Raw genomic sequence first — 27,139 nt, 5'->3', positions numbered from 1 at the left:
ATCACTGGGGTCTGGGCAGGCAGTCAAGTTGCAGTACCGCCAGTTTCCACTTGGTGGCGCTATGTATGTGTGTGTTGTCCCTGGATTCTAAAGCTTTTCTATTTCGGAGGTGCATTCCAAATGATGTCTTCATGAACATGGAAAAAACTGCCATTTCTTGACTTGGCTTTGCCTTCCTCTGTGACAAAGATATATGGCCCTATCAAAATGTATTTTATTACAAGAGTAATATGCCATATAGAACAGAAACTGAAGGAGGTCGGGGGGGGGGTCCGTGTGCTTCCTCAGATTATTCCATCATGTAATTCGGCCCTTGGCAGGAATGTGAGAGAACATGTCATACCACCTCCCGCTGCAGTGCCCACTTGATCAAGGCACTTACCCTAAATTACCCAGCTCTGCAAATGGGTAAATCGCCCTCTGCACTTTAACTGTGTGAAGCTGCTTTGCAGGAAAGCGCCGCTAAGTAAATGCAAATGTATCAATGCAAAACAGTGGAAAGAAACAAGGATCTATCTCTCCCACGTCAAACTTTAAAAATGTTACATTTAGGATTACACAGGGCAGGCAACCAGTTTTCGGGGACATTTCTGTGGCCAGTCAAACATAGAAATGGCCACATTATTATTATAATTTAAAAAAACACACACACACATACATACACACACACACAGAATCTGAAAGTGCTTGTCCCAAGCAGGGTTGTGGCGAGCTGGATCCGAACCCAGCAACGCAGGGTGCAAGGCCAGAGGAGGAGGGTACACATCCAGGATGGGACGCCAGTCCATCACAAGGCACCCCAAGCGGGACTCGAACCCCAGACCCAGCAGAGAGCAGGCCCCGGCCAAACCCGCTGCGTCACTGCACCCCTCTATAATAATAATAATTAAAAAAAAATCAGTAAAATTTATTTAAATACTTTCACAACATTCAAACTTAATTACTGTATATATGCAACAAACACAGGCTTCTCGTGGTGAAAATTAAAAGCATTTTTTCCTGGACGCCTTGTATAAAATGGTCCGATAAGCAATGTTATAATGTACACTCAAAAAAACCGTGCAAGAATTTAGGAAAATATTTATAACACAATAATTTGATTCGCCTGAAGTGAGCTGGCCAGTATTTTGAAAAAATGCCGACTTGTGTCCATCGGCCAACAGGTTACACACCGCTGCAATAGGACTGTCTCATTTATGATTTACTGACTTACTACACATATTTTTGGCCCTTTGGCACCAAGAAAAGTTTGATGAGAGTGAGTTTTCCAAGGTATGTCACCTGCCAAGTGGGGTGGGCGGGTATCCTGGGCATGGCACCATATGCCAGCAGTGTGCTACTGCGGTACAGATTCCTGGATCCTTTTCAGGATGACACACCGGGGAGGCCCCACTACAGCTCTGTACCAAGACAACCAGGATTCAAACCACCTGGCCACAGGTGTCATCTGAAGGACTTAATGGTCAGCAGGTGCTCAAGGTGTCCCTAGAGAAGTCAACCGCCGAGATGGCGAGACTTCCGTCTAATGGACATCACCAAACCAAATCATTGCTAAATGAGCAGGAGAATATGCACCTGGTCTCCTCTGAGCCTGGTAGGTCCCACCAAAGCAGGCCGAGCGCACAGGGACAGGGCCTGAGTGGGAGGGACTGGAGGAACTGTAGCACCCCCCCCGTCTATCCCGTCCTTGGCAAACCGGGCGAGGTGACAGGATGACCCTGTGACAAAGTGCACTCGAGTGGCAAAGAAACGATTTCATTACGTGGGCTCCCTGGGACTCAGTGCACATCCTGCAGCGGGACGAAGCCCTGAAACCCGACCTGAACTGGTTCGCAGCAAAAAAGGGTTCAAGCGAGTCGCGAAAGCAAAGCTGGAGACAGTTTAGGATTGCATTTACCCCTTATATACACAAACACACACCCTTTGGTCATAAAACAGGGTTATGATTCTGTTCAACGGCATCGCGCCTCGTATCACACATTTCGGGACACGCATAGACCATTGGTCTCCTCTGGCTAATCTAGTGCATCAATCTCCATGTGACCCTGGAAATAATGACCGCTAACAAAAACGGAGAATTAAAGTCACGATGAAAGAAAGATGAGCATCGGTGTCAATTGTGCATCAATAACAGGAGTCCGCATGCTTTGCAAAGTGAAAGAAATAGGCAGTGATCTCGAGAACTTTCTTCATATCATAAACATCCGATGAGCCAAATTGCCTCCGAAAGAGGTGGAAATGATAATGCAAATGGCATTACGATAACCTGCAAGTGCAGAGAAAAGCAAGAAAAAAATCTTACATTATGCTCTGAAAGGAGGCCCACGTAAGGGGTACAGTAGCCCTACAGTAGCCCTCCCTCACATCCAGTGCCTGCGGGATGGACTCTGTACCTCTGAAGCCCTGCATTAGGACAAGTAGTTACTGACTTTGGATGAATGAATGCAAATATAACCCAAAAAGTAAGAATACAATTTTAGTTACAAATAAATAGGGGGGTGTGGTGGCGCAGCGGGTTTGGCTGGATCCTGCTCTCTGGTAGGTCTGGGGTTCGAGTCTCGCTTGGGGTGCCTTGTGACGGATGGGTGTTCCCTCCTCCCCAAGCCTTACCCCCATGTTAGGCTCCGGCTTGCCGCGACCCCGCTCGGGACAAGCGGTTTCAGCCTGTGTGTATTAAAAAGTAACGGTGATCTGATCCGTAATTTGTCAAAGAGTGTGATTTCAGGAAATGAATTAATTATATTACTGGAGAGGGGTGGGTGTGTTTAGGATGTATAGATTCCTCCACAGAAGAAAGGAGCTGCACTCTCGTGCCAACAGACCGGAAGGACCAGAATGAATCCACCGCATGGGACCGAACGTGTGCTTTTCCTTCCATAATGCAGACAACATCCCAACGGAGGGAGTGCATGACACTAAAGACAGCATTTATATTCGCATGGCTTTAATGTCCCCCATAAATCAGGGAGGGATGGGAAACCGGAGATGACCTTCCCCAAGGATGCAGGCAATTACGTGAAAAAGCTCTCATAAATTCCCTCTTAATATCAGCAACCACTTCTCCTTAAAATGCATTTTAGTGGTCGCTGTGTCTGCTATCAAATGAAAGGCCAAAGGGCTTAGGTGTGTGTCCGTGCTCGCACGTGTGTGTGTGGATGGGTTACCCTGGGGTTGGGGGGGGCAATAATGCTTCCTACCAACACCTGACACCTGCAAAATAAAACCCACAACAAGGCGTCAGCTGTCGTAAACTCTTTATTACCTGCTGCTGCTATTTCAGTGGCTCTTTATTAGATTTTAAAAATAAAAGACAAAAGCAGCTCCTTTATATCACCGAGACTGGAGGCATTTTGTGTGCAGACTCGCCGTCGGTAAAAGCCCAAAGGCTGGACCCAAGACAAAAAAAAAAAAAAAACACTTAACACGAAAAAGGCAATAAAACAGCATGTATAGCATAATGATATCTGAGTAAAGAACGTTTTGAAATAGATATGTAAATAAATAAAACAATCCCTGCCAAAGGATCTGTTCTGCTATTTTCAATCATCTCACAGTTGCTTATCGCAGGTTTGTCTGGCAACTTCAAACACAATAAATAAATGAGCAAACAAAAGAAACAAAAACGCACTGCGACTGCACAGCAGACACTTCAGTAAAGTGCTGCTGACTGTCATGGGATTATGTCGAAAAACGACAGACAGACACAGCATGAGCGGTCCAAAAAGTATGGCACAAAGGAAGGATCAGTTTGCAATTGAGAAGGTAGAACTTGCCCCGCTTTGGCTTATACCACAGGTGCAAGCAAACAAATATTCAAGAATTCTGAAAATACAAATCAATATTCTACAACAATGAAGATGTAAGCAATAAACAATGAAGATGTAAGTTCTGAAGATCTAAGCAAGCAAATATTCAAGAGCAATGAAGATCTAAACCAATATTCAAGAAAATTGAAGATCTAAGTAAACATATATTCAAAAGTCTAGAAGATCGAAGCTAACAAATATTCAAGAGCATTGATCTAAACCAATAATCACAAGTACCGAAGATCTAAGCAAACAAATATTCAACAGCCACGAAGACCTCAACCAATATTCAAGAAAACTGAAGATCTAAGCAAACATATATTCAAAAGTCTAGAAGATCTAAGCAAACAAATATTCAAGAGCATTGAAGATCTAAACGAATAATCCCACGTACAGAAGATCTCAACAAGCAAATATTCAAGAGCAATGAAAATCTAAACCAATATTCAAGAAAATTGAAGATCTCAGTAAACATATATTCAAAAGTCTAGAAGATCGAAGCTAACAAATATTCAACAGCATTGATCTAAACCAATAATCTCAAGTACCGAAGATCTAAGCAAATATTCAACAGCCACGAAGACCTCAACAAATATTCAAGAAAACTGAAGATCTAAGCAAACATATATTCAAGAGCATTGAAGATCTAAACAAATAATCCCACGTACTGAAGATCTCAACAAGCAAATATTCAAAAGCAATGAAGATCTAAACCAATATTCAAGAAAAGTGAAGATCTAAGTAAACATATATTCAAAAGTCTAAGGATCGAAGCTAACAAATATTCAAGAGCATCGATCTAAACCAATAATCACAAGTACTGAAGATCTAGGCAAACAAATATTCAAGAGCCACGAAGACCTCAACCAATATTCAAGGAAACTGAAGATCTAATCAAGCAAATAACTCCACCATGGACGGTCCCAAAACCAGCTGAGACAGGAGGAGTGTTGGGTGTGGGGCTAGCTACCTCACACTATAAAAACCTTGCCAGCTGCACAAACGCCAACAAGGAAACTTCAAGGAATGCTCTTGCTGGCGACCCCGGGAAAGGTGGAAAACAGGTCATCAAGCAAGCAAATATTCAAGAACAACGGAAATCTAAACCAATACTCAAGAAAACTGAAGATGTAAGGAAACATATATTGAATAACACTGAAGATCTAAGCAAACAAATACTGAAGAGCACCAAAGATTTAACAAGTCCGTCAGTAGCGGTGCCAAGCCCTGATGTAAAAGGAAGTGGGTTGGGCTGAGGACTAGGACCCTCACCCTGTAAAAACTCAGCTTGCAACAGAAACAAACATGACACCAACTAACTAAAGATCTTGGAAGACAAATATTCAAGAGCCCCAAAGCTCTACGCAAGCCAAGGACTGAGCTGCACAGCTGAAGCGTTGGGCACAGTGTGGTATGTGGATAAACGCTGTCAGCTCCTGATATAGACAGCTTTCTTTCGGATGCTGGAAGGATTTTAGTCACCAGAATGAGGAGGCCTTTCCTCCAGGCTTGGATTTCCCATGTGTGCATCACACTGATACAATCATCTTCCCTGCTAAGAGGCCATGGATGTATGAAACGTATTACATCCACGCAAGAACGATCACTAAATAGAAGGGAGGAAGATTCTGGGTCTCGTCTCGCTGCACCGGCACCCTTTGGAGGCGGCATGGATGGCGGCTCCACCGTGCCGCGGCTCACGGCGATGAAGACGGCCACAGTCTGCCAGGCCCAAGCTGCTCATTCACGCCCCATTTGCTTGACTGATTGCAAAGACACTGCGGTGCATGAAGCGGGTGAAGCAAAGCAGAAGAACCAGTCTTTCCCTAGAGGACGACGCCGCCGCGTACGAACGCCAGGATTACGCGCGGCGGCCGTGGCGAACCGTACGTCCCGTTTCCGTCGCCGACGGCACGGGTTACTGAAAAGAAGCACTTATGAAAAGCTGCAGTTTTTGGAAACGTTACGCTCCAAAAGGAGCACGAGCTCATCCACTATCACGTTCGACCACGATATCGTCAAATGTCAGCGAAGGGATTCTCTTTGTCTGCGCCAGAGCTGGGGTAAGAGAGCTGAACGTATTTTTCCGCGAATGCTCTTATATAACTTAGGGGTATTTACTAATCAGCTTGAAAAAATGGGTTCGGATTCTGAAAGGAGAACCGTTGAGAGCTAATACTGCAGCAGCAGGAAGGCCATTAACACGATTCTCTTATTCAGTGTTGGATTTTCAGGTCAAGGGGGCGCGGCGGGTTCGACCGGGTCCTGCTCTCCCGTGGGTCTGGGGTTCGAGTCCCGCTTGAGGTGCCTTGCGATGGACTGGCGTCGCGTCCTGGGTGCGTCCCCTCCCCCTCCAATCTTACGCCCTGTGTTGCTGGGTTGGGCTCCGGCTCCCCGGGACCCCCTACGGGACAAGCGGTTTCATATGTGTATGTGTGTGTGTGGATTTTTCAGGTTCTGGGATTCAGGGGTGAGATGTTTGACGCTACAGTCTCCTTTGTGCGACAGCCACATGATTACAGATACGTGTAAATTGGTCTTCTGTGACCATCCAGCAGTTATTTCAGCTTCTATTCTTTTTTATTTCCCAAAAGAGCCACAGGAGCTGGGGTGTATGCAGAGAATACGAGTGTGTCTCCATCACAAAGGAAGGAAGAAAAATGTTCTTTTTTTTTTTTTGAAAAAAAAAAAATCAATGACATGCATGACAGTCGGCCGGGCGTTCATCTTCTGAGAGAAAGCAGCCTGGCGCGCCGGTTCCAGAGCGTGACTCTAACATTGCGAAGCGCGTCACCCGCACCTGATGTCTGAGCGCGAGATCTGCCGGCGGCTCGGCGCCCCCAAGGCCGGCGGGCGGGTGGCGTTCAATCACGGAGCCGCCGGAGCTCGTCGGCCCCTCGGCGCGTTTCCGCAGGACGCCGCGCGCGCCCGCTCGACTAGAGCCGATAGCGGGGAGCCCACCCGCTGGTAAAGAGGCCCGTGCGAAACATTGATTAATACGAGGCGGCGACACGCTGCGAAGTGCCATTTAAAGAGCTCGCAGCGAACGCGGCCTCGAGGATCGCTCCGCGTCTCTCCGCACTGTTTATTTCTGCGTGCTGGGTTTATGGAAACTCTGCCCTAACAAGCACGATGCCCTCAGCGTTTCGAAGGAGTCGCTTTTAATTACGGATGCTTGTGCGGGAGTCAATCTTCGAGGCTTTTTTTTGTGTTCCTCTTCTAAAACCCTCCTGCAATCTGTTATCGTTGATTTTAGTGGCAGGAAACGTAATTAATCGCGGCGCTTCTAAAGGTCCCGCGTTCGCAGCGGGTGTGTGATCTGCGATCGCATATCCCGGAGGGTAGGTTAACGTGGCTGGGCCGGCTGAGGATAGAACTCAAATACCAGCTGTGACGCTGTCAAGCCCCCCACCCCCACCCCCACGCTAAAGGTCCAACTCCTCGTCTCTGAGATTCAGCTTAATGTGACCTGAGGAGTTCTCTGTTACCACATGGGTCTCAGTCATCATCCCGAAAACGGTAGAGACACCGCAAAGACTCATGTGGTTCAGTTCTGGGAAACATCTGGATCTGCCTGCAATCCAAATCACCTTTCATAACCCTTTACATATATGAGATGGACCACTGTATCCACATGAATGCTGCATAAGGTTAGTTTTTCATGGCAATACGTACCATATAATATGGCCATATTTTTGAAAATGAAAACATGTGGTATGCTTCTGACTTGTACATTTGGTAGAACAGTTCAAGTATGTCACATTGTCGGGGTCGCGGGGAGCCGGAGCCTAACCCGGCAACACAGGGCGTAAGGCCGGAGGGGGAGGGGACGCACCCGGGACGGGACGCCAGTCCGTCGCGAGGCACCCCAAGCGGGACTCGAACCCCAGACCCGCCGGAGAGCAGGATCCGGTCCGACCCACTGCACCCCCCTGTTGAAGTATGTCCTAAATCCAAAAGAAAATCAAGGTGCTTGATTAGGGTTGAGACACTAAGATGCCCAAAAAACGCAGCTGGAATTATCGATGTTGGCTGAAGCAGGAACGGGAAACCCTGTTGACTCGGCTACTCCGCCCAGGTTGTTGCGTCTTTTTCCCCGCGGTAAAAGGATACTGCCCTCTTTGCTCGTCTCCTGCATGCTCTCCATCCCAGGCAGTGCGGCGGCCACACGTCGGAACAGCTGTCAACACAAAGAGAGAGAGAGAGAGAGAGAGAGAGAGAGAGTGAGAGAGAGAAGCAAGGGCAAGGTCAGGACACCATAAATCAACCAGTGCCAAGGATGGCAGGGAGGCGCGGTGACTGTCCTACTTGTCCTTACACCTCGGCTGCAGTCATCTCACTCCCAGCATGCACTCTTAACGCCGGCCTGTAAGCTGACAGGTCAATGCGAGCGCTCTGGAACGCCATATCTAGTTGTGGGGGGGGGGGTCTGAAATTCCTCTGTACAAACAATAGCTTTCCCCTGCTGTCCATCCTATTTGAATCAATTGGACAGGGGCGAAAAAAAGCTGCAGGAAGGAGTAAAGAATTGCACGCAGTGTCAGGCTTGATCTTTTTCAGACACCTGCAGGTTCTTTCGAGTGTCAATAGTGAGGCACGAATACGCTTGAGCCACCTGATCACACCAGTGGTTTCCCGGCCATTCGTTTTACACCCTCCGCTCTCCTTTATCTACTTTCCCCCATAAAACAGACCAGAGGGGCTTGGGATTCCATAAATTTCCACAGCAGACAAAGGAAAATATGTATACACTCACACACACACACACACACACACACACACACACACACACACACACACTCTGAAACGACTTGTCCCAAACGGGGTCGCGGTGAACCCAAGCCTAACCCGGCAACACAGGGCGCAAGGCTGGAGGGGGGAGGGGACACACCCAGGACGGGACGCCAGTCCATCGCAAGGCACCCCAAGCGGAACTCGAACCCGAGACCCACCAAAGAGCGGGCACAGGCCAAACCTGCCGCACCACCACAGCCCCCAAGGAAGATATAATGGCGAAAAAAAATAACACAAATGAATAACATATCAGGATTAAAGAGTAATTAACAAATAACTAAAAGTGAACAATAGTGATATAACTAATAGCAAATAATAACGACGCTGTGAAAAAGTAAGGAAAGCAGCAACAGGAGCAAAGTAAACAAGGCTGACGTTCAAAGCTCGCAAGACAAAGATGTCATTTAAATGGTTATTTTAAAAAACGGGCCCCCCACACCTCATGCGCAGAAAAGGGTGTTATAAGGAGCCATTACCCTGTGTCTATCGTTTCCCCGAAGGGCTCTGCTGCCAACAGCAGACGAAAGAAATGAAAGTGAAATTGCCCCTCACTTTCCCCACCTTAAAACAATCAATCGCACACTTGCGATGTGGGCGATATTGCAAACGATATACTTCCAAAGCGGTTCGCTGTAACGAAATGCTTCCGGAGCTTTTTCGTCCTCCGGACCGTTTAAATACGACGACTTTCGTCTGAATCACATCCGCGGCATAAATACGCTGCCGTTTTCGGATTAACATTTTCATTTCATTTTGCGTTGAAACTTTTCGTTCGAGGCCATACATTTACATTACATTTATTTAGCAGATGCTTTCCTCTAATGAACTCTATGTAGTGTTGCCAGCCCATACACCTTATTCACCGCGGTGACTTACACTGCTAGATGCACTGCTTACAATGGGTCACTCATCCATACATCGGTGGAACAAACACACACACCCTCTGTCATTCACACACTATGGGCCTTAGAAGGATGTATGACCAGAACAGCCCTGGGCACACACACACCCACACACACACATTTTCAGAACCGCTTGTCCCATACGGGGTCGCGGGGAACCGGAGCCTACCCGGCAACACAGGGCAGGGGGCCGGAGGGGGAGGGGACACACCCAGGACGGGACGCCAGTCCATCGCAAGGCACCCCAAGCGGGACTCGAACCCCAGACCCACCGGAGAGCAGGACTGTGGTCCAACCCACTGCGCCGCCCTGGGCAGTAAACTAAATAGAAATACACTGTTTATTGAAGGTTTCTGCTATTAAGATGTGCTGTAACTGTAGTGTGATCTTCCCTGCGGTGGTACAAACCAGAGTCCCACGTCTGTAGAACACTTTTTTTAAACGACCCCATTCCCCCTCACGATAACATACCGCACGAATATGCATCGCACACGGCTTCTGGGTGATCAGTCACGATGTTCGGGGCGAAAAGTATGCGGCGCTCAGCCTTCAGACAAGGAACGGCGGGGGAAAAGCAATTCTGGGAGTTGCTTCCAAGCTTGTCATCGTGACACGACAGTAAGGAAAAGAGAACTATTAAAAATGTCAGGACAGAGAGTATGAAACGTCTGACATGTTAATAACAGAACTGAATGCACGCGGGCGCACACACACACACACACACACACACACACACACACACACACAGAAACACACAACATAGCTCATCACCTTGTTGGATCATTGACATGTGGAGGACGGGAACAGTTTTAACTCAAGATCTTCCACAGTAAAGCATTTGGTCCTTTTTGCACCGAAGTCTGTTTCGGAGAGCATTACGGGAAAAGGCATTTAGTGGATTAACAGACTATGAAATTAATTAAATAGCGCATTTGGAATTTTTGCGATTCCTCCACGTCTGCTTAGGCAGCTCTCAAGGCCAGGACGCACGCAAGTGTCATAAACCTATTACCCCGATAGACGTAATTCCTCGCAATTCAAAACACTGGACCAAAGCTGACAAATGATCTCCGCCGGTAAGTCCTGCACCCAGAAACAACGGCGACGAGAAAGCGCGACCCAGCCGCGCCTAAAGCGGAGCCTTCGGTACCAGGATCGAGGCCCGCGCTTACGGCGTCGAACACCGGCCCGTAATTCCTCTCCGCGGAGACAAGATATACAAAAGAGAATAAAAGGTCTAGTGTTTCCGTTGGTGCCGAGCGAAGAAAAGCCGATGCCCCGACGGAACTTGTCCGGGGATGGCTTGTTCCATCAACAGAGACACTTTCTCTGGCCTGTCGCTGCTGATCAATCAGCCATTCTTTCTTTTCACTTGGAACATTTTAATATACAGCAGGGTGTTCTTTCGCTTCCTTTGTTTCGCTGGAAAACTCTGCCTGGTTTCGGAAAAAGGGTGCTCTGTACGAAGGGCATTACAATCGGATTTTGTCATTAATAACACAATAAATTAGAGGAGTTGTTACATTTCACATTATTAACTGCAACATGCTGCTGTAATACACTATTTAATCGGGGATTTTTCGAACAAGCGTGGTAAGGATAACCTTTCATGTGTCGCGACAGATATGTGTAAATAGAAAAATACTTTTTCATTTACTTAGCTGGCACTTTTCTCAAAAGTGATTTACAGTGTTACTTACTGTGATTTACCCATTTATATAGCTGGATATTTTTTCACTGTACCAATTCAGGGTAAGTACCTTGATACCTTAAAGAGTTTTACAGCAAGAGGTGGAATTCAAACCTGGGTCTTTTGAGTACAAAGCAACTGCTACCTGCTGCCTTACTAAGAAATAACGTTACATTTACAACATTCATTTTGTTACGTTGACATTTATTTTTTACATTATTTTTTTAGCAGACGCTTTTCTCCAAAGCGACTTCCAATGAACTCTATGTAGCGTTATCAGCCCACACACCTTTTTATTATTACTTTAATTATTAAAATGGATTAAATTTATCTAAAATTAGGAATTTATTCACCTAAAATAAAAAATTAACGAAAAAATTAATTAAATAATTCTGTAATTATTTTAATATTATATTATCTTATTTTTACAGCATTTATTTTACCTTCTGTTACATTTATTTTAAATATGTTGCAGTTTCCTCACTGTGACACATTATTCATGTTACAGAACATTAATACAAAATGTTAATAATATAAATACAGCCAGTACAGTATCATATTTTCACACTGCAGTATTATTTTCACTTTTAAATGTTGCATTTCTATTTTTTTTTCCAGCACCGCTAGAACATTCTAGTATTTGCCTGCTATCTATTTTAAATAAAAAGGCAACTTGAAGGCAATCACAGACAAAGTTTTGTGAAGAAGACATAATCGCTGCTGGACACCCAAAGACTGACCGAGAGCCAAACAATAAGAAATATGGTGCCTTGCGGTAGCACGAGGAGCCCATGTTATCATACAGATGGAGAGCATGATAACTGATAGATGTTATACTGGCATTTTAAGAAAATATTGGTAATTCTATTTAGCTTTAAACACTCTGGCTGCATTAGTTTGTTTATTATGCTATAATGCACCCTTGGCTGAAAAAACGTGTACTAGTAACTGTCATGATTGACAAACACTCAGATTTCTATAAAATGTTCAATTAATGGGAATAACAAAAATATTGCTAATAGTGTCATTCTGTATCACAATGCAAAACAGTCAAACTGAGTAACTGGGGCCAAGCTCACCTGTTTGACATTGTACCCTGTTTTGGCGCTAGTCTCGATGAACATTACGTTCAGCTCTTTAGCTCTCTGCTCACCCTCTTCAATCGTAATTTGCCTGGAAAAGGGAAACAGCAGTTACCACATTAGACACACCGATGCTCATTCTGAAAAAGTTAACAGATCGGACACTTAAAGTGGTTTCGACCCAGATAGAAATCTATGCATGTTTTTTATGTATCTGTTTGTCTGTCTCTTTATTTGTATATTGGATTGTTTCTTACTGCTTTTCGTTGCTTTATGAACAGCATGACTGCTACCGCAAAATAAATGATATTTTTGGTGAAACATAATTCTTCCACACATGAAGGAGAAAAATTGACATTTGGAATTCAGGACAATGTAACTGGAACTGTACTTCTTAAAAGTGGAGACACTACAGGTCGTTCTCAGACAAACTGGTGTTTTTTTAATGCCTTATGTAATGCAACTACTTGTCAAGCAAGAACTGCACAAACATACAAGGGAACAACTGTGTGGTGTATGGAAGAACACTAATTCTTCTGTTCAGTTCAGTTAAGCTTGCAATTAAGGAATGGTGTCTTCAGCCAGCAAGCATAACTGGAAACCTGGGAAAACACTTCTCTAACTTCATGATGGCTGGATCATCACGTTGCGGTTACACCAATGCAACAGCGATGCGAAGAAATGGGTCTTGCATTTGCATTTCATGGTCACCAGCTGCAGTTCTCACCTCAAGACTAGGAGCACAGTGTTTACACACTCAAGACTCAACTCAACTCAAGACGAGGAGCACAGTGTTTAGAAACCCAAGACTCAACTCAACTCAAGACTAGGATCACAGTGTTTACACACTCAAGACTCAACTCAGCTCAGTTCAACCCAGGAGTAGGGACACAGTTTCTACCAGCTCATTGTAACTTGTAGGGAGAAGATCCTGATTTGTGGATATTATCAGAATCAGAATCAGAACGAGCTTTATTGCCAAGTATGTTCGCACATACAAGGAATTTGTCTTGGTGACAGGAACTACCACAGCACAGACAGAATGACAGTGACAAGACAGGTGAGAAGATAGAGTATGTGAGCAAGGGATAAAAAATATTTAAAAATATAAAGTACCCAATATACAAAAATAGTCACTAGATACAAATGCAAGGAAGTGTGAGTAAGAGATATGTGATAAATACTTACAAATATAAATATAAATAGCATTATGTATTGCACGGTTTACTCTCTAGGGGAGAGATTTAGGTGTTCATGAGGTAGATGGCCTGAGGAAAGAAACTTTTCTTATGCCTGGCTGTCCTGGTGCTCAGTGCTCTGTAGCGCCGGCCAGATGGCAAGGGTTCGCAGAGGAAGTGGCCTGGATGTGAGGGGTCTAGAATGATTTTGCTCGCCCTTTTACTGACTCTGGACGAGTGCAGTTCTTGGAGAGCTGGGGGGGATGTGCCGATGATTCTTCCAGCAGTCCGAACTATCCGCTGCAGTCTTCTGATTGTCTGACTTCGTAGCTGAGCCGAACCAGACAGTTATAGAGGTGCAGAGGACGGACTCGATGACTGCGGAGTAGAATTGCATCAGTAGCTCCTGTGGCAGGTTGAACTTCCTCAGCTGGCGAAGGAAGTACAACCTCTGCTGGGCCTTCTTCACAATGGAGTCTATGTGGGGCTCCCACTTCAGGTCCTGTGAGATGGTGGTGCCCAGGAACCTGAATGACTCCACTGTTGCCACAGTGTTGTTCATGATGGTGAGTGGGGATAATGCCGAGGTGTTTCTCCTGAAGTCTACGATCATCTCCACTGTTTTGAGCGTGTTCAGCTCCAGGTTGTTATGACTGCACCAGACAGCCAGCTCTTGGACCTCCTGTCTGTAAGCAGACTCGTCGCCATTCCGGATGAGGCCGATGAGTGTGGTGTCGTCTGCAAACTTCAGGAGTTTGACAGAGGGGTCTTTTGCGGTGCAGTCGTTGGTGTACAGGGAGAAGAGCAGTGGGGAGAGCACACATCCCTGGGGGGCGCCAGTACTGATCGTGCGAGTATTGGATGAGAATTTTCCCAGCCTCACTATCTGCTGCCTGTCTGTCAGAAAGGGACTGATAGTAATAATGCAGGAGTGGGCAGTAGAGGAGGTATGCTGAGAGAACAAGAAGGAGCAATTGATAGTAAACACCAGGGATGCTGACTAGGGTGGTGAGATAAGAATGATATCAGCAATTATCAAAATGAATTGTTCATAGAGATGGAAGAAATAAGAGGAGCCTAAGAAACTACAGCTTTATATTTTAGATGATGTGTGGAATGTGGATTCATTTTGTACTTTTATTGGAAACCTTGAAACACACAAATCATCAATATGTTGAGACACTAAGCCTCACTAGTGTAAGGGAGCTGCATTTCCTTCTGGTAACTTCATCTCTCTGTGAAATGGTCTGATCTTCCTCCTCCTCTTTATCACAGATAAGCTCTAATTTCCCTTCCTCAAGAGTTGAATGAACTTGTCTCGGGGGGCTCCGGGATTGACACGTCATTACTTTTTATCCACCCAGCCTCCCAAATTTTGCCATCCTGGTCACTTCCACTGCGCCGTTAAAGAGGTGACAACTTCTTGCTGGAAGCAAGATCACCCCCGTGACAAAGCTGTCTGGTGGACTTCACCGAGAGCCAGAGGTCTTCTTCCAGTCCTGAGCACGGGCACATTTTATTATTTGTGGCACTTGTGAAGACATTTCACAGCAATGAAGTTTGGAAGAAAGTGAGTTTTGCGTAACAGCGGAGACTTTTCCCCTCGGAGTCCGACAGACGCACAGTGAAACGGGTCTATTAGAGAAGCGGAACAAGGGAGATCGTCGGGGAGTCTGGCGGGATGCTGTCAAGGGCACTGCCATTCACAGTCCACTTAATCTGCGTGTACTCCAACAAAACCTCTCGTTTTTGAAGAGCGGGCTCGGTACCCAAGGGGTCACCATGCTTGTTTCTCAAGTCTGTGACGAGAAACATCTGCTAACAATGTTGGGATAAAAGAATTACAATAGAGCACCGCTGGTAAATCACCAGCCATCATTGAGGAACAACGGAGTTTATGAACTTCTCCACGCGAAATTCCCAGCCTGCACAGGTGGTAGAGCAAGGCTCTTAACTATAAGGTTGAGGGTTTGAGCCCTCTTTTGGGCTTGGTCGGGAACTTACTTGCTCCAACGAAAATTGCTCAGCTATTCAAATTAGAAAAAACATTGTAAGCAGCTTTGGAGAAAAGTGTCAGCTGACTGAACAAACGTAAATTCGGAAAAGTGACAATATGGACAAAAAAAAGAGATGGGCATAATGTAAAGATGGAGCGCAGTGAGAAGCCTAGTTAGCTGGACAAGCCTGGTCCGGAGAGGAGCAGGACAGAGCCTGTACCCCGGTGCAATCTGGAGACGGAAGGTCCAGATGGACAGCCATGTTCCTGCAACCTGTTTGCTAAAGGAGATGCATTGCAACTCCGCCAACTTTCACGAGTACATTTTTTCCTTCACATCTATAGATATCAGGGCAGCTTTGGTGAAACCAGTCAGCTGGTAACCATACTGTCCCTGTATATGCTGCCTATCAGGTCTATATATAATGGCTTTGTGGGAGTATAGGAGTAAATTGGGAGTGTATGAATGGAGACTGCTCAACAAACTAGTTAAACTATTTTAGGGCAGCTGTCATTTTTAAGATGGACTGACACATAGCAGCTATTAAATGCAAAAACATTTGCCCTTCTGGAAAATGTGATTAATAACAGTGTCTCTTCTGGACTCAGGAGACAAACCCATAATGAAATATTGACAAGGCGCTTATTGAATGAACTGAAGAAAATGACTGCATGGGTAGGAACTGTTACACTTGTCAATGCCTGCTGAAGGTGAACACTGTATATTTCTTAATAGATTGCAAGTGTAAATAAATATGAGGTTTTTGTTGTAAACATAAATGTGTGGTCTGAAATCAGAGAGATTCTCTCCTTGGCTCACTAGCGTCCCTTTTAAGGTAAATACCCTGAGCCAGTCAGTCCTTGTCAGAAACTGATTAGAGTCACTAGTTCCCCTGAAACACATGTGTTTGAACTGTGGGAGGGAACCAGAGCACCCAGAAGAAACCCAACATGAACGTGAGGAGAAATGCAAATTCCACACAGACTGAGCAGGATTCAGGCCCACGTCCAAACCCACAGCTTAGGAGAGAGAGACGCCAGCGCTACCCGCTGCTCCCCGTGCCGTCCCTCCAGCTGACAGTTTACGAGCTCCTGAACTACACCATCTGTTTCTCTTTTGTGTTAGGATAACTTCTTCAGTACTACATGAACGCACAGCGAAGTGAAAGGCTGTAGAGCTCAAGAATGAGTAGAAGGAAACTAATAGCAAGGTTGTTCATACATTTTTTAACATAAATTATAATAAGGTGCATTAAAATAATAAAAACTACATGTAGAGCAAATGCATATGCTATGAGTGACAGAAAAGGATTAGAAATGAAAAACGGTTCCACAGCAGCTTCTGTAATAGACGGTGGAATATTCATGATAGCGGTCCAAACACACATTTGGTCCAGTCCCAGAACTGGCTTCCAGAACTTTCTTGCCCTGCAATCTGTCAATAACTTCAGGGCTAGGAGTTTTAGTGGAGGCAGTTATCACATCTACAGCCGGTGCCAGTGTTAATATCCCCGGAAGCCTATTATCCTGCAATCCATTATCATAAAAAATGCAGCTCATTTAAGCCTCATATTCCTAGTGAAATACTTTAATGACGGAGAAAATAACGGTCGGCCGCTTTGTTCACTGCTACCTAATTGTTTTTTGATGACTGCTTGCCACAGCGAATTTGAGTGTCTCCACGTCAGACAGAACATGGTGCTCGGGCACCGATGCTTGTTAAAGGGAAACAATTCTGCATTTATAGCCAGAGCTTCTATCTAAGACTTACGCAAGGAAGAAATCAATAAATGTTCGATTCCTATCACAAGTTATCGGTGTGTTATTGACGTGTTATTGACAAACTGCTTGTTTTATGTGTGTGACCAGTTCGTGCCCAAGTCAGCGCATGGGATCCAAAGCGATGCTCCAGACTGATGACTTCAGCAGGTACATGTTTCCTATAACTGTCCCCTTAAACCTCACAGATCTCCTGCAGGCATGGAGCATCTGACGTGCACAACACCGTGTTGTGAAAAAGTACTTCCCCCCTTCCCGGTTTCCACCTTCACTGCAATTTTCAGACACTGAATGTTTTCAGGTCTTCAACCAAAATCTTATATTAAGATAAAGGACACCAAAGTGAATAAACAGTACATTTCTGTTTTACTTCCTCCCTAGCCATGTAAAGGATTGATATTGAATCGCAGGGAGGGTTTCCTTCTAGTCATTACAGCTAAAGGTAGCCGTCATGCGGAGCAGACCGGAGGCCCGGGTCCGTGGACCCAATTGCGGGATCGTGGTTTACAAGGATATTCAGGACGAGGCAATACTCTCAGTCGGGGATAAACGCGGGTCAATCCGAGGTGCAAACGCGGTCCGAGGGGGGAATCCGAAGATGCGGTCGATGAAGCGAAGCGAAGGTCAACGCCGTGGGAAACGGGAACGGGGGCGAGGAGGCAGGCGAGGGAACAAGGAGCAGGGCACACGGAGGGAGGACAGGAAAGTGGCCGAGAACGGCTCACGGACGCAGGAGGGACGGTTGTCTCTGAGAGATTCAGCACCCGGAACGTGGTCGAGCGGTGGTTTTTATGGCCAAGTGTAACAACTAAAGTCAGGTGCTGCTGGGTGAGGTGCGGGTGTGGCTGTGACACTGGCACAGCCTGAGATTAAGTGTAAGGGGACAATGACTTTGTCACACGGTGTCAGTTGCTGTTGGGTAGCTTTGTTCATAAACTATATATCGTGCGTTCATCTAGCAATGAAGAAGTTGCGCAATAACACAAGTAAATCACGGAGAGGGAAAAAACCGTTTCCCTGCATTGTATGTGAGGGGACGCAGCGGGTTGGACCGGGTCCTGCTCTCCGGTGCATCTGGGGTTCGAGTCCCGCTTGGGGTGCCTTGCGACGGACTGACGTCCCATCCGGGGTGTGTCCTTTCGCCCTGCGTTGACGGGTTAGGCTCCAGCTCCCCGTGTGGGACAAGCGGTTCAGACAGTATGTGCGCGCGCATTGAATGTGGTCCACAATGTGGTTATTGACTGAGCAGCTTTCTTCTTATTCATCAAGAAAAACAGCACAGGGATTGAGCTCTCAGGAGACTGATGTCTTTTTTTGTGATCTAATGAAGGATATTTAATCTTTGCAATATTCATGATGTTTTGCCATTTATGTTGATGGCACTAGTGTAAGTCTTGGGTTACCCTAGTTATAGCACGTCTGCTACACACAAGGGGTCTTGCTTAACTGACAAATAAACAGCACAACAGCATAAGAACTGCTGTAAGAGCCTCCGTTCGTGTGACAGCAAAAGTCGGCCAAGCCAGTAACATCCTTGTGTAACATTGAAGCAATACTATTAATCTATCAGTCATTTTCTATTTTCCACCTTGCTCTGAAAGGGAACTGGCACAGAGCGAATCGCAGACTGCCAGCAGAATGACACAGCAACGGGGTAAGAGTGTTAAACATGTTTAAAAGCGTGTTTTGTGCATAGCCTGCTTTTCACATTCGGTATGTATGGTGCTTCTAACGTCACGTTCGGTAAAAGTGAGATGGTCATCCAACACATTTCAAAAGCCACGAAAGTAATATTTATTGGCATGAAGCTTGAGATGTTGTTTCTGAGGGAATTAATAGAGAGGTTGAAGTTCAGCCAACATCTCCCCTGCAACGGATAGGTGGTTAAATAGATGGGCAAGGGAACTGTGTCATAATTGAGTGAAGCGTAGCCATAGCAGCAATAAGCAGCGTAGTTTCAAGCCCTTCCTCCAGCTGCAGTGCCCCCGATTAAGATGTTTAGCCTGGACTGCTCCCGTAAAAAATTACCCAACTGCTCAAATGGGTAAATACCTGTAAGCAGTTTAATACTGCAGGTCACTTTGGGGAAACGCATGAGCTAAACAAATTAAAGAATAACAATTTTGCACCAAAGACTTCTCACATGATATTATTGCATATACAGTAAAAGCTATACATTTAGAGATGGTACCTGCTGTCTCTTACACAAATATATAATGACATTCATAGAGTAAAACAGCAAGCTGCACAGAAGGATGTATATTGCTATACTTTGTATTATCTGTTTGCACACTCATATGAGATCAATAACTGGTACCCTACTTTGATTTTTTTTTTTTAATCTATAAGGGTTTTGGAGCAGTTCACAGGTCAGTTGACTGGTTATTCCCAGCACGATCACACATAATCAGTGATATTCCTCAGCGGGTTTATTCCAGGGTTCAGGAGTTGCGGCTTTTACGTCAATTTCAAACGTGACTAAATGAATAATGATTCATTAAATCAAAGCAGCCTACATACTGCTCACCTTCAAAATTATGTAAATACAGTACATTGTATATGTAGGTAAGTAATACCTAACATAAAACTGGTGTATTTGGGTTTTATTCTATCAGAGAAAACGTATTGCACTAAATTCAAACTATCCCTGTTTTTCACCACTGACGGTCCCCATAGTCTTTTAGTTCTTGGAAATAAATGAGAAAATGAGAAAATGAGAAAAATGGTGGCTATGAACATTACCGAAGCTGCATCAAGTGAATTTTGAATGAGCAGTAAACTTTTTGGTTCTTCATATGCAGCTAGAAAATACAAACAATCATTTTTCTCAGTGACCAATTTGAAGTAGAAGAGATGGATTGTTATCCAGTTCACAAACGCAAAACTCTAATATAGAGTTTTTATTTGCCAAATTCTATACGAAAAATGAGGGGGTACGGTGGTGCAGTGGGTTGGACCACAGTCCTGCTCTCCAGTGGGTCTGGGGTTCGAGTCCCGCTTGGGGTGCCTTGCGGCGGACTGGCGTCCCGTCCTGGGTGCGTCCCCCTCCGGCCTTACGCCCTGTGTTGCCGGGTAGGCTCCGGTTCCCCGTGACCCTGTCTGGGACAAGCGGTTCTGAAAATGTGTGTGTGTGTGTGTATACGAAAAATGAGTATTATTTTATATCTAAATATTTATATGGAAGTTATCACATAAATGCAGAGTCAGACTTTAATATTGCCCGCTCCAGCCCAGAGCAACTTTGTTTACAGTACTTTCAGTGTGTCCTCTACCAAAATAAATGATGGCGGGTCAAAATAATCAATATTGTTTTCATATGGGGTAAATTCGATGTGTTGCTTCATATAACGAAGCAAGGAACCTGTGAAGCTCCTTATACATGTGGGACTCTTCGTGTTTGGCAAGTGCAGTTCAAGTGCCTTATTAACAGTGGGTTCTTGCAATCTTCTGGGACACATTTATCGAAACAACCGCGACCTAAAATGCAGCACTGGAGCTCTTCAGTGCCGGAGCTCTCTTAAGTCATTCGTGCGACAGTTATTCCAGGCTGGAGAGAAAACGACAGCGCCTCGAGGAAGCAGACTGTCTGGGCAGCGGCAGGCAGGATGCTTATGAAGCAGGAACAAGGTTATTTAATATCTTAAGGTAAAATGTACAATCCCTGGGGTAATTCTTATTTACTGCCAAGCTTATTGGATTCCGAAACAACACCGCAGAATTTAAACGTCCCCCAGGAATAAGGGGAAAATGCAGGATCATGTAGGGGTTTTAATTAGAGCCCGGACGGTCAACGGCAAAGCAAAGAGGACAGAGCCGTACAAGTAAAGTGCTTCACGTCCTCCCTCATGTCACAGCATCTCACCTTTTGCCCAGGGCAGACCACCGAAGGCACAAACTGCAGGGCATGTCTACAAACGGTTGCTTCCGGGGGCTTCGAAATCCGCCCAGGTAGGCTGGGTCAGAGTTTTCAGACAGGCTGCGATCCAAAACCCCACTTTGGAAAATAGAAGACAAGAGGAATTTCTAGCCCCGGACGGAAACAGGTGAGTTAAGCGCCGAAGCCTCCGTCACCGTGCTCATTTGATGGCTCATTTGCAGATTTACCTGCCGCCTCATTAGGCATCTCCCATCTCAACCGACGGGTGCGCAGTGCTTGCAGCCCAGATTTACAGCGGCCGCCCCGCGACCCCTCGCGGGCCGTACGGCCACCCGCAGGGAGTACATGAGCATTAGAGCGGAGCGGCAGGTAGCCAGAGACCTCCTCGTCTCGCCATGCCAATTGGACAGCCATTGATCTCCTTCCATGATAATATGAGCCTCCTGACAGGGCTTTCATCATCAAATGCTTCAGCATCCAGCGCCTCTTCCTTTTTCATCCTGACAGGTTCCAGATGCCAGGTACCGAGGCATGAAAAGGCACTGGGGCACACAGCGGAGCGGAACCCACACATATTGGTACTATGTGGACCCTTTGAGGAAAAAAAACCCATTAGGAAGTAGGAGAGCGGCATCACATGGGACAGCGTCCTTCTGCAGCAAAGCGTCAGCAGACTTAAAAATAACACTCAGAAATCTCAAGGAAAATGAGAACTGAATATGTAAAGTGACAATAATTATGCTGATTTATTGCTGGTAATCGCAGGTGTAACGCTGAGCTGTAACGAATAACGAACTTAGAGCAAGATCCTCAACGCTGCGCTCGCTCACCTTTTGTCTGCCAGGTCTGTTTTGTTGCCGACTAACATGATTATGACGTCGCTGCCCCTCTCCGTTCTGACGTCGTCGATCCATTTGGACGTTTGCTGGAATGAATTCACGTCTGTCGTGAAACAGAGAGCAAAACACATTCTCAGACATGCGAGGTTTTCCAGGAACGGAGGCGTCGCGCATCCGATCCCCGCTCGCTTGTCCAACGCTGCTGCCAAGAGAAGTGCAGGTGGGATATTAAGATACTACCACGCAGATAATGAGAATATGTCTTAATATCTGACCTCCGCTGGCTGGAGACGGGTGTTCATCACTGTGCTCATTTAATGGCTCATTTGCAGATTTACCTGCTGCCTCATTAGGCAATTTCTCCCGAAAATGTCAGAAGAGCGAAACTTTTACGGTGGACATGGAAATTGCAATGCGCTGAGAAAATCAGAATCCTTCCGCTGTCTTCATTGGTTGCTCCTCCTCTCAGGATATTCACCCACTAAAACGTAAGAGTGTTACAGGAAATAAATTTATGTGCACTGTTTCCTGGGTTCATAATCCAAATTAGACGGTTATTCTAGATGGAAATAAATACGGGTTCGAATACTAGACGAGAAGAACTGGCACCCATAGGATTCCTGTCAATGTGGTAGGCTGGACCATGTCCTCCATCAGCAATCTGAAGCAGGATCTTCATTTAGAGACACAATCAAATTGTCCCTCTTGTACCCTGGTAATACTACTAGATACAATAAGGTTCAGCTCTTTCAGTTTGTTCAGTGATCCATTGTTGCGTAGCCTGCACACATAATGAAACCCAGCCCCGGACAACTACACTCGGACCTGGGGACAATAAAGCTGTCTTTTTATCAAGAAAAACATCGACATAAAACCAGCAAGACTGCCTCACAAGGTCACGCTGATTAAAACGTAAACAACGCCGGGAAAGCAAAGATTTTATGCAGGTGTGTAGAACGATCTGAAACGGTGACATTGATCCCAGCTGGAAAAACCACCAGCCTTGCATTTACTCATATGATACTGTAAAAAAAAAAAAAAAGTCCAAGATGTTTAAAAGCTTTTTTTTTTTCTTTTGAATGACAATCTAGAAGCCGAATACTAATTTACACAATAAAATCTTTCCTCTGACTTCTTTCCCCACAGTAAATAGGAAGTAATCTGGATCCAGACGACCGGCGGGGCTTGAAACTCATCGAAAATCTTACAGACTACACACTTTGCATATTAACTGCAAAGTCAATTTGTTGATATACAACAATCTATTGATTAGCGCAACCCATATAATGTTATATCTTGTAATTATCTAATAACTGTTGTTTTTCTGCTATGTATTTCCAGCAGCCGACAGCATCACAGAAGCGCTCAGCGGGATAAAGTGAAAAGACAGCGTTTGCACGCATTTGTGGTTATGTGCGTGTGTCTGGGCAAGTGAGTATGGACAAGTATGTCTCGTAATGTGCGAGACTGAATATTTATCACAGCGCTGCACGTGTTTTTTGTATCTAGCAGGGTGTGGATATGTCTCCATCAGCGCAGGATGGAGAGTGAGTATGATGGGTGATCGTGTTCTTATGAGGTTTTGTGTCACTGGTATTTGAGCGTACATGTGCGAACACATCGGAGTGTGCGTGCACTCACTTGTGATGTCATAAACCACGACGGCCACCGTGGAGTCGCGGATGTAGCTTGGGATGAGGCTGCGGAAGCGCTCCTGGCCCGCCGTGTCCCACAGCTGCAGCCTCACCTGGAGGCAGCAAGGACAGAGCTCAGGGTGCTACCTTCACCTTCCGGGTGTTGCATTTCATCTCCTCTAGCATTAACCAACACACGGTTTTTGGCAGCATTGCACAGAAATAACAATTACAAGCTCACACAATTATAAATAGCGCATAAGAGACACTTTCTCACTCATACATCAGTGCTTCGGCTGCGCTAATTTGCTTGCCGAGCGAAAGGAGGGAACGGACGCTTGGCTGAGCTGAGATTTTGCATCGGTACAAAATCTGTACCTGCTTCCCTTAATGGAAAAAAAAGGGCAAAAAAAAAATCGTAATTATTTTCTTTTGCAAACGTTTAATTTTTCCAAATCGTATCACACCGAAAGCACGATGAATCTGCCTTTGCGATGAATCGTTTATGTGTAATTCAGAATATTACTTACATAAAATGTGAATACTGTGTATATTTTCCACAGTGTCGACTATAGTGCAATACAAGGTTTGATTCTCAGCTAAATTATCGGCTAAATGTGACCAGGAACTGTGTAGCGGCAGACCATAATTGGCTGAATAAGTGCTGCGAGCGGCGCTTCGGGCACCCGCCAGGAGCAAGCGACGTGCCCTCCTCCGTGGCACGGTATGAAGTGCGGTAAGAAAACAGCGAGCGGCGTGGTGCGTGAACCAAAGAAGTGCACGCCAGCAGCTCTCGGCCTCCTCTAATGAACTCCACACTTACAGGTGGTCGCCATCAGATTCAAGGCGCAGCGTTTTCAGGGAGCGTTAGATTTAAATGGCGAAGCTGCAGAGAAATGAAAACGAAAGTGCCTTTAAAACTTACTGTTCGGTCTTCTAAGTACATGGTTTTTGACAAGAAGTCGATTCCAATTGTCGCCTGCAATGGAAGAAATTCATATATATCAGAATACAGGTAAGAGAATCCAGTGGAAAAACAGTGGAAATTAACGAAATTCTTGAATTCATGAATTGCGGGAGAGTGTGTTACAGTAAGGCTGTGCGGATTTTCCATGACTTTTATAGACTGCGTCATTAAGGTCTCGGTAGAAGCTCGAGACCTTTACCCGTCAAATTCTTTTCGGTGCAGGCAGCATCTGGTCCGGTGCGTGCCATCTGATCCACTTGTTTCCTCTTTAAAATGAGCTGACATATTGTTAACAACCCTTAAGTGAATAATTGGAGATCCGCTGAGATAATGTGCGCATTGGTGAGGTGAGCAAAGCAGGTCACGGAGGCCGTTGACAGAGAGCACAAACCGCACGTGTGCGGTCGCGTGAGAAATTCCCCAACGTGCCCAGCTCAATTACCGTGCCTGCAGTCAAGGTCACCCTGACTTGGTCAATGCCCGTGGGAGAGCCCTTTGCCACGACCGCATGACCCTCATTAAATACATGATGGCATTTCCAGTAACATGGATGTTGTGCTTCCATGCACACGGACACTGAAGGACACACTTGGATGGACGGATGGATGGATGGATGGATGGATGGATGGATGGATGGATGGATGGATGGACGGGCGGACGGACGGACACACAGACACGTCCACTGCTGGGATACACTGGATAGAGTTGAGAAGGAAGATAAGGCTCACATCTGTCGAACGCAATTAATGCCGACAGCAGTATGGATGGAGAGTGGCCAGCAGCGAGCGGACCGATGGGCATCCTGCCTCTCCCTGGCTGCGATGTTGGGAGAACATGGAGGGATTCCATGAGCCCGAGATTAGATCAGAACCTGGCACGGCCCTTTTTTGTAGCTATCCAGAAAGGACATACAGCGTGCTTTAAAAGACATTGTGGCAAAGAGTCTTTAGGAATATTGTGCATAAGTGCACGTGTCCTCTAATGTGAAATATTTATGTTTTGAAATGCATGTATTCAAGTATGTAAATCAGATGAGAAACACACACACACACTTTCAGAACCGCTTGTCCCATACGGGATCACGGGGAACCGGAGCCTACCCGGTAACACAGGGCGTAAGACCAGAGGGGGAGGGGACACACCCAGGACGGGACGCCAGTCCATCACAAGGCACCCCAAGCGGGACTCGAACCCCAGACCCACTGGAAAGCAGGACCGTGGTCCAACCCACTGCGCCACCGCACCCCCATAGATGAGAAACAACAAATGATAATAACTATAATAATAATAATAATCCCGCTATCTAATACTGCTTGCCCTTATGTAATTTATCCTTTAGTCACCCTTTTAGACACTGCGTGGCAAATCCTGTATGGAGCCTTCTAATAAAAATAAACTGAACTAAACTGAATTTAAATTTGTCTGCAGCCAGCAGCTGGCGTAGTGGTTTGATCCTCACCTCGTGCTGTAGTACCAACGAGCAGGATGCTTAAGCTGAATTGATACAGTAGATATTATCCAGCTGTATAAATGGATAAATCATTGTAAGTAACTCAAAAGTAACACACACACACACACACACATTTTCAGAACTGCTTGTCCCATACGGGGTCGCGGGGAGCCGGAGCCTAACCCGGCAACACAGGGCGTAAGGCTGGAAGGGGAGGGGACACCCAAGATGGGACGCCAGTCCATCGCAAGGCACCCCAAGTGGGACTCGAACCCCAGACCCACTGGAGAGCAGGACCCTGGTCCAACCCACTGCGCCACCGCGCCCCCCCCCTCAAAAGTAATAGCACCTGCTAAATAAATAGATACAGATTTAATTGATTTATCTAAGAAAGCTCCAGTAAGATTGCGCCCAGATTATATGAAACCGTACTGGTTCCTTCCAGGTAAAAAGGACTGATGTCTTATCCAAACGCTGCCTATTCCACCCAAGCCCCCCGTGGCCCCTACTGTCCCGCTTCTCCTCCGTCTGTGAAAACAGCCGGTAACACGGGCACCCCAGGGACAAAGGAGCTGGGTATCAGTATGGCAGTCACGCACCCGTTTCCCTGGCAATTCAGCCTGCTGCAGAGCCCTCACCTCAAGGCTTTAGTGCAAGGAGCCCAAACTTCTCTCTCCATCTCTGGTGCACAGTCACCTAACGGCAACCCGCGGCCATCAGGCGCAGCACACAGCGCCGTAAGTGTGACGCAGGACCCGCATGAGTTCAACTCCCAGCCTCATCAGTACCGAAGGATCTGCTCTAGATTACCATAATTTGTGAGAAATGCAGTCCCGCAATTGCAGTGAGCTGGAAAAAATGGGATACGCGCCTTCCTGTTTGTCATTCAAGCCCCATGCAGATGTAGGTAGACATGCTGAGATGGCGAAACTACAGCACCACAATATCCACCTGATGTTTTTAGGAAGGGAGGCGTGGTGGTGCAGGACGTTTGGCCGAGGCCTGCTCTCTGGCGGGTCTGGGGTTCGAGTCCCGCTTGGGGTGCCTTGCGACGGACTGGCGTCCCATCTTGGGTGTCCCCTCCCCTTCCAGCCTTGCGCCCTGTGTTGCCGGGTTAGGCTCTGGTTCACCGCGACCCCGCTTAG

At 46.0% G+C, this 27,139-nt stretch overlaps 1 protein-coding gene across 3 annotated transcripts in view; it reads right to left on the bottom strand.

Moving 5' to 3' along the window:
* Positions 1 to 27,139, bottom strand: part of LOC108937158 (ras-related protein Rab-6B) — a 58,932-nt gene that overhangs the window by 1,609 nt on the left and 30,184 nt on the right. For all 3 annotated transcript variants that reach the window (XR_003797856.1, XM_018756931.2, XM_018756932.2), the window contains exons 3-7: positions 24,503 to 24,556; positions 23,585 to 23,690; positions 21,935 to 22,046; positions 12,272 to 12,365; positions 7,920 to 7,986 (exon numbers count right to left, since the gene is read on the bottom strand). Coding sequence is in view for 2 of the 3 variants with exons in the window: in XM_018756931.2 (XP_018612447.1) it covers positions 7,920 to 7,986; positions 12,272 to 12,365; positions 21,935 to 22,046; positions 23,585 to 23,690; positions 24,503 to 24,556 (433 nt within the window). In the remaining variant the exon portion in view is untranslated. The remainder of the gene's footprint in view (positions 1 to 7,919; positions 7,987 to 12,271; positions 12,366 to 21,934; positions 22,047 to 23,584; positions 23,691 to 24,502; positions 24,557 to 27,139) is intronic.

This window comes from Scleropages formosus, chromosome 8, assembly GCF_900964775.1.
Source record: "Scleropages formosus chromosome 8, fSclFor1.1, whole genome shotgun sequence".
Taxonomy (NCBI): Eukaryota; Metazoa; Chordata; class Actinopteri; order Osteoglossiformes; family Osteoglossidae; genus Scleropages; species Scleropages formosus.
The sequence above is the reverse complement of the archived record's forward strand: the minus strand, read 5'-3'. Positions and strand labels throughout refer to the sequence as shown.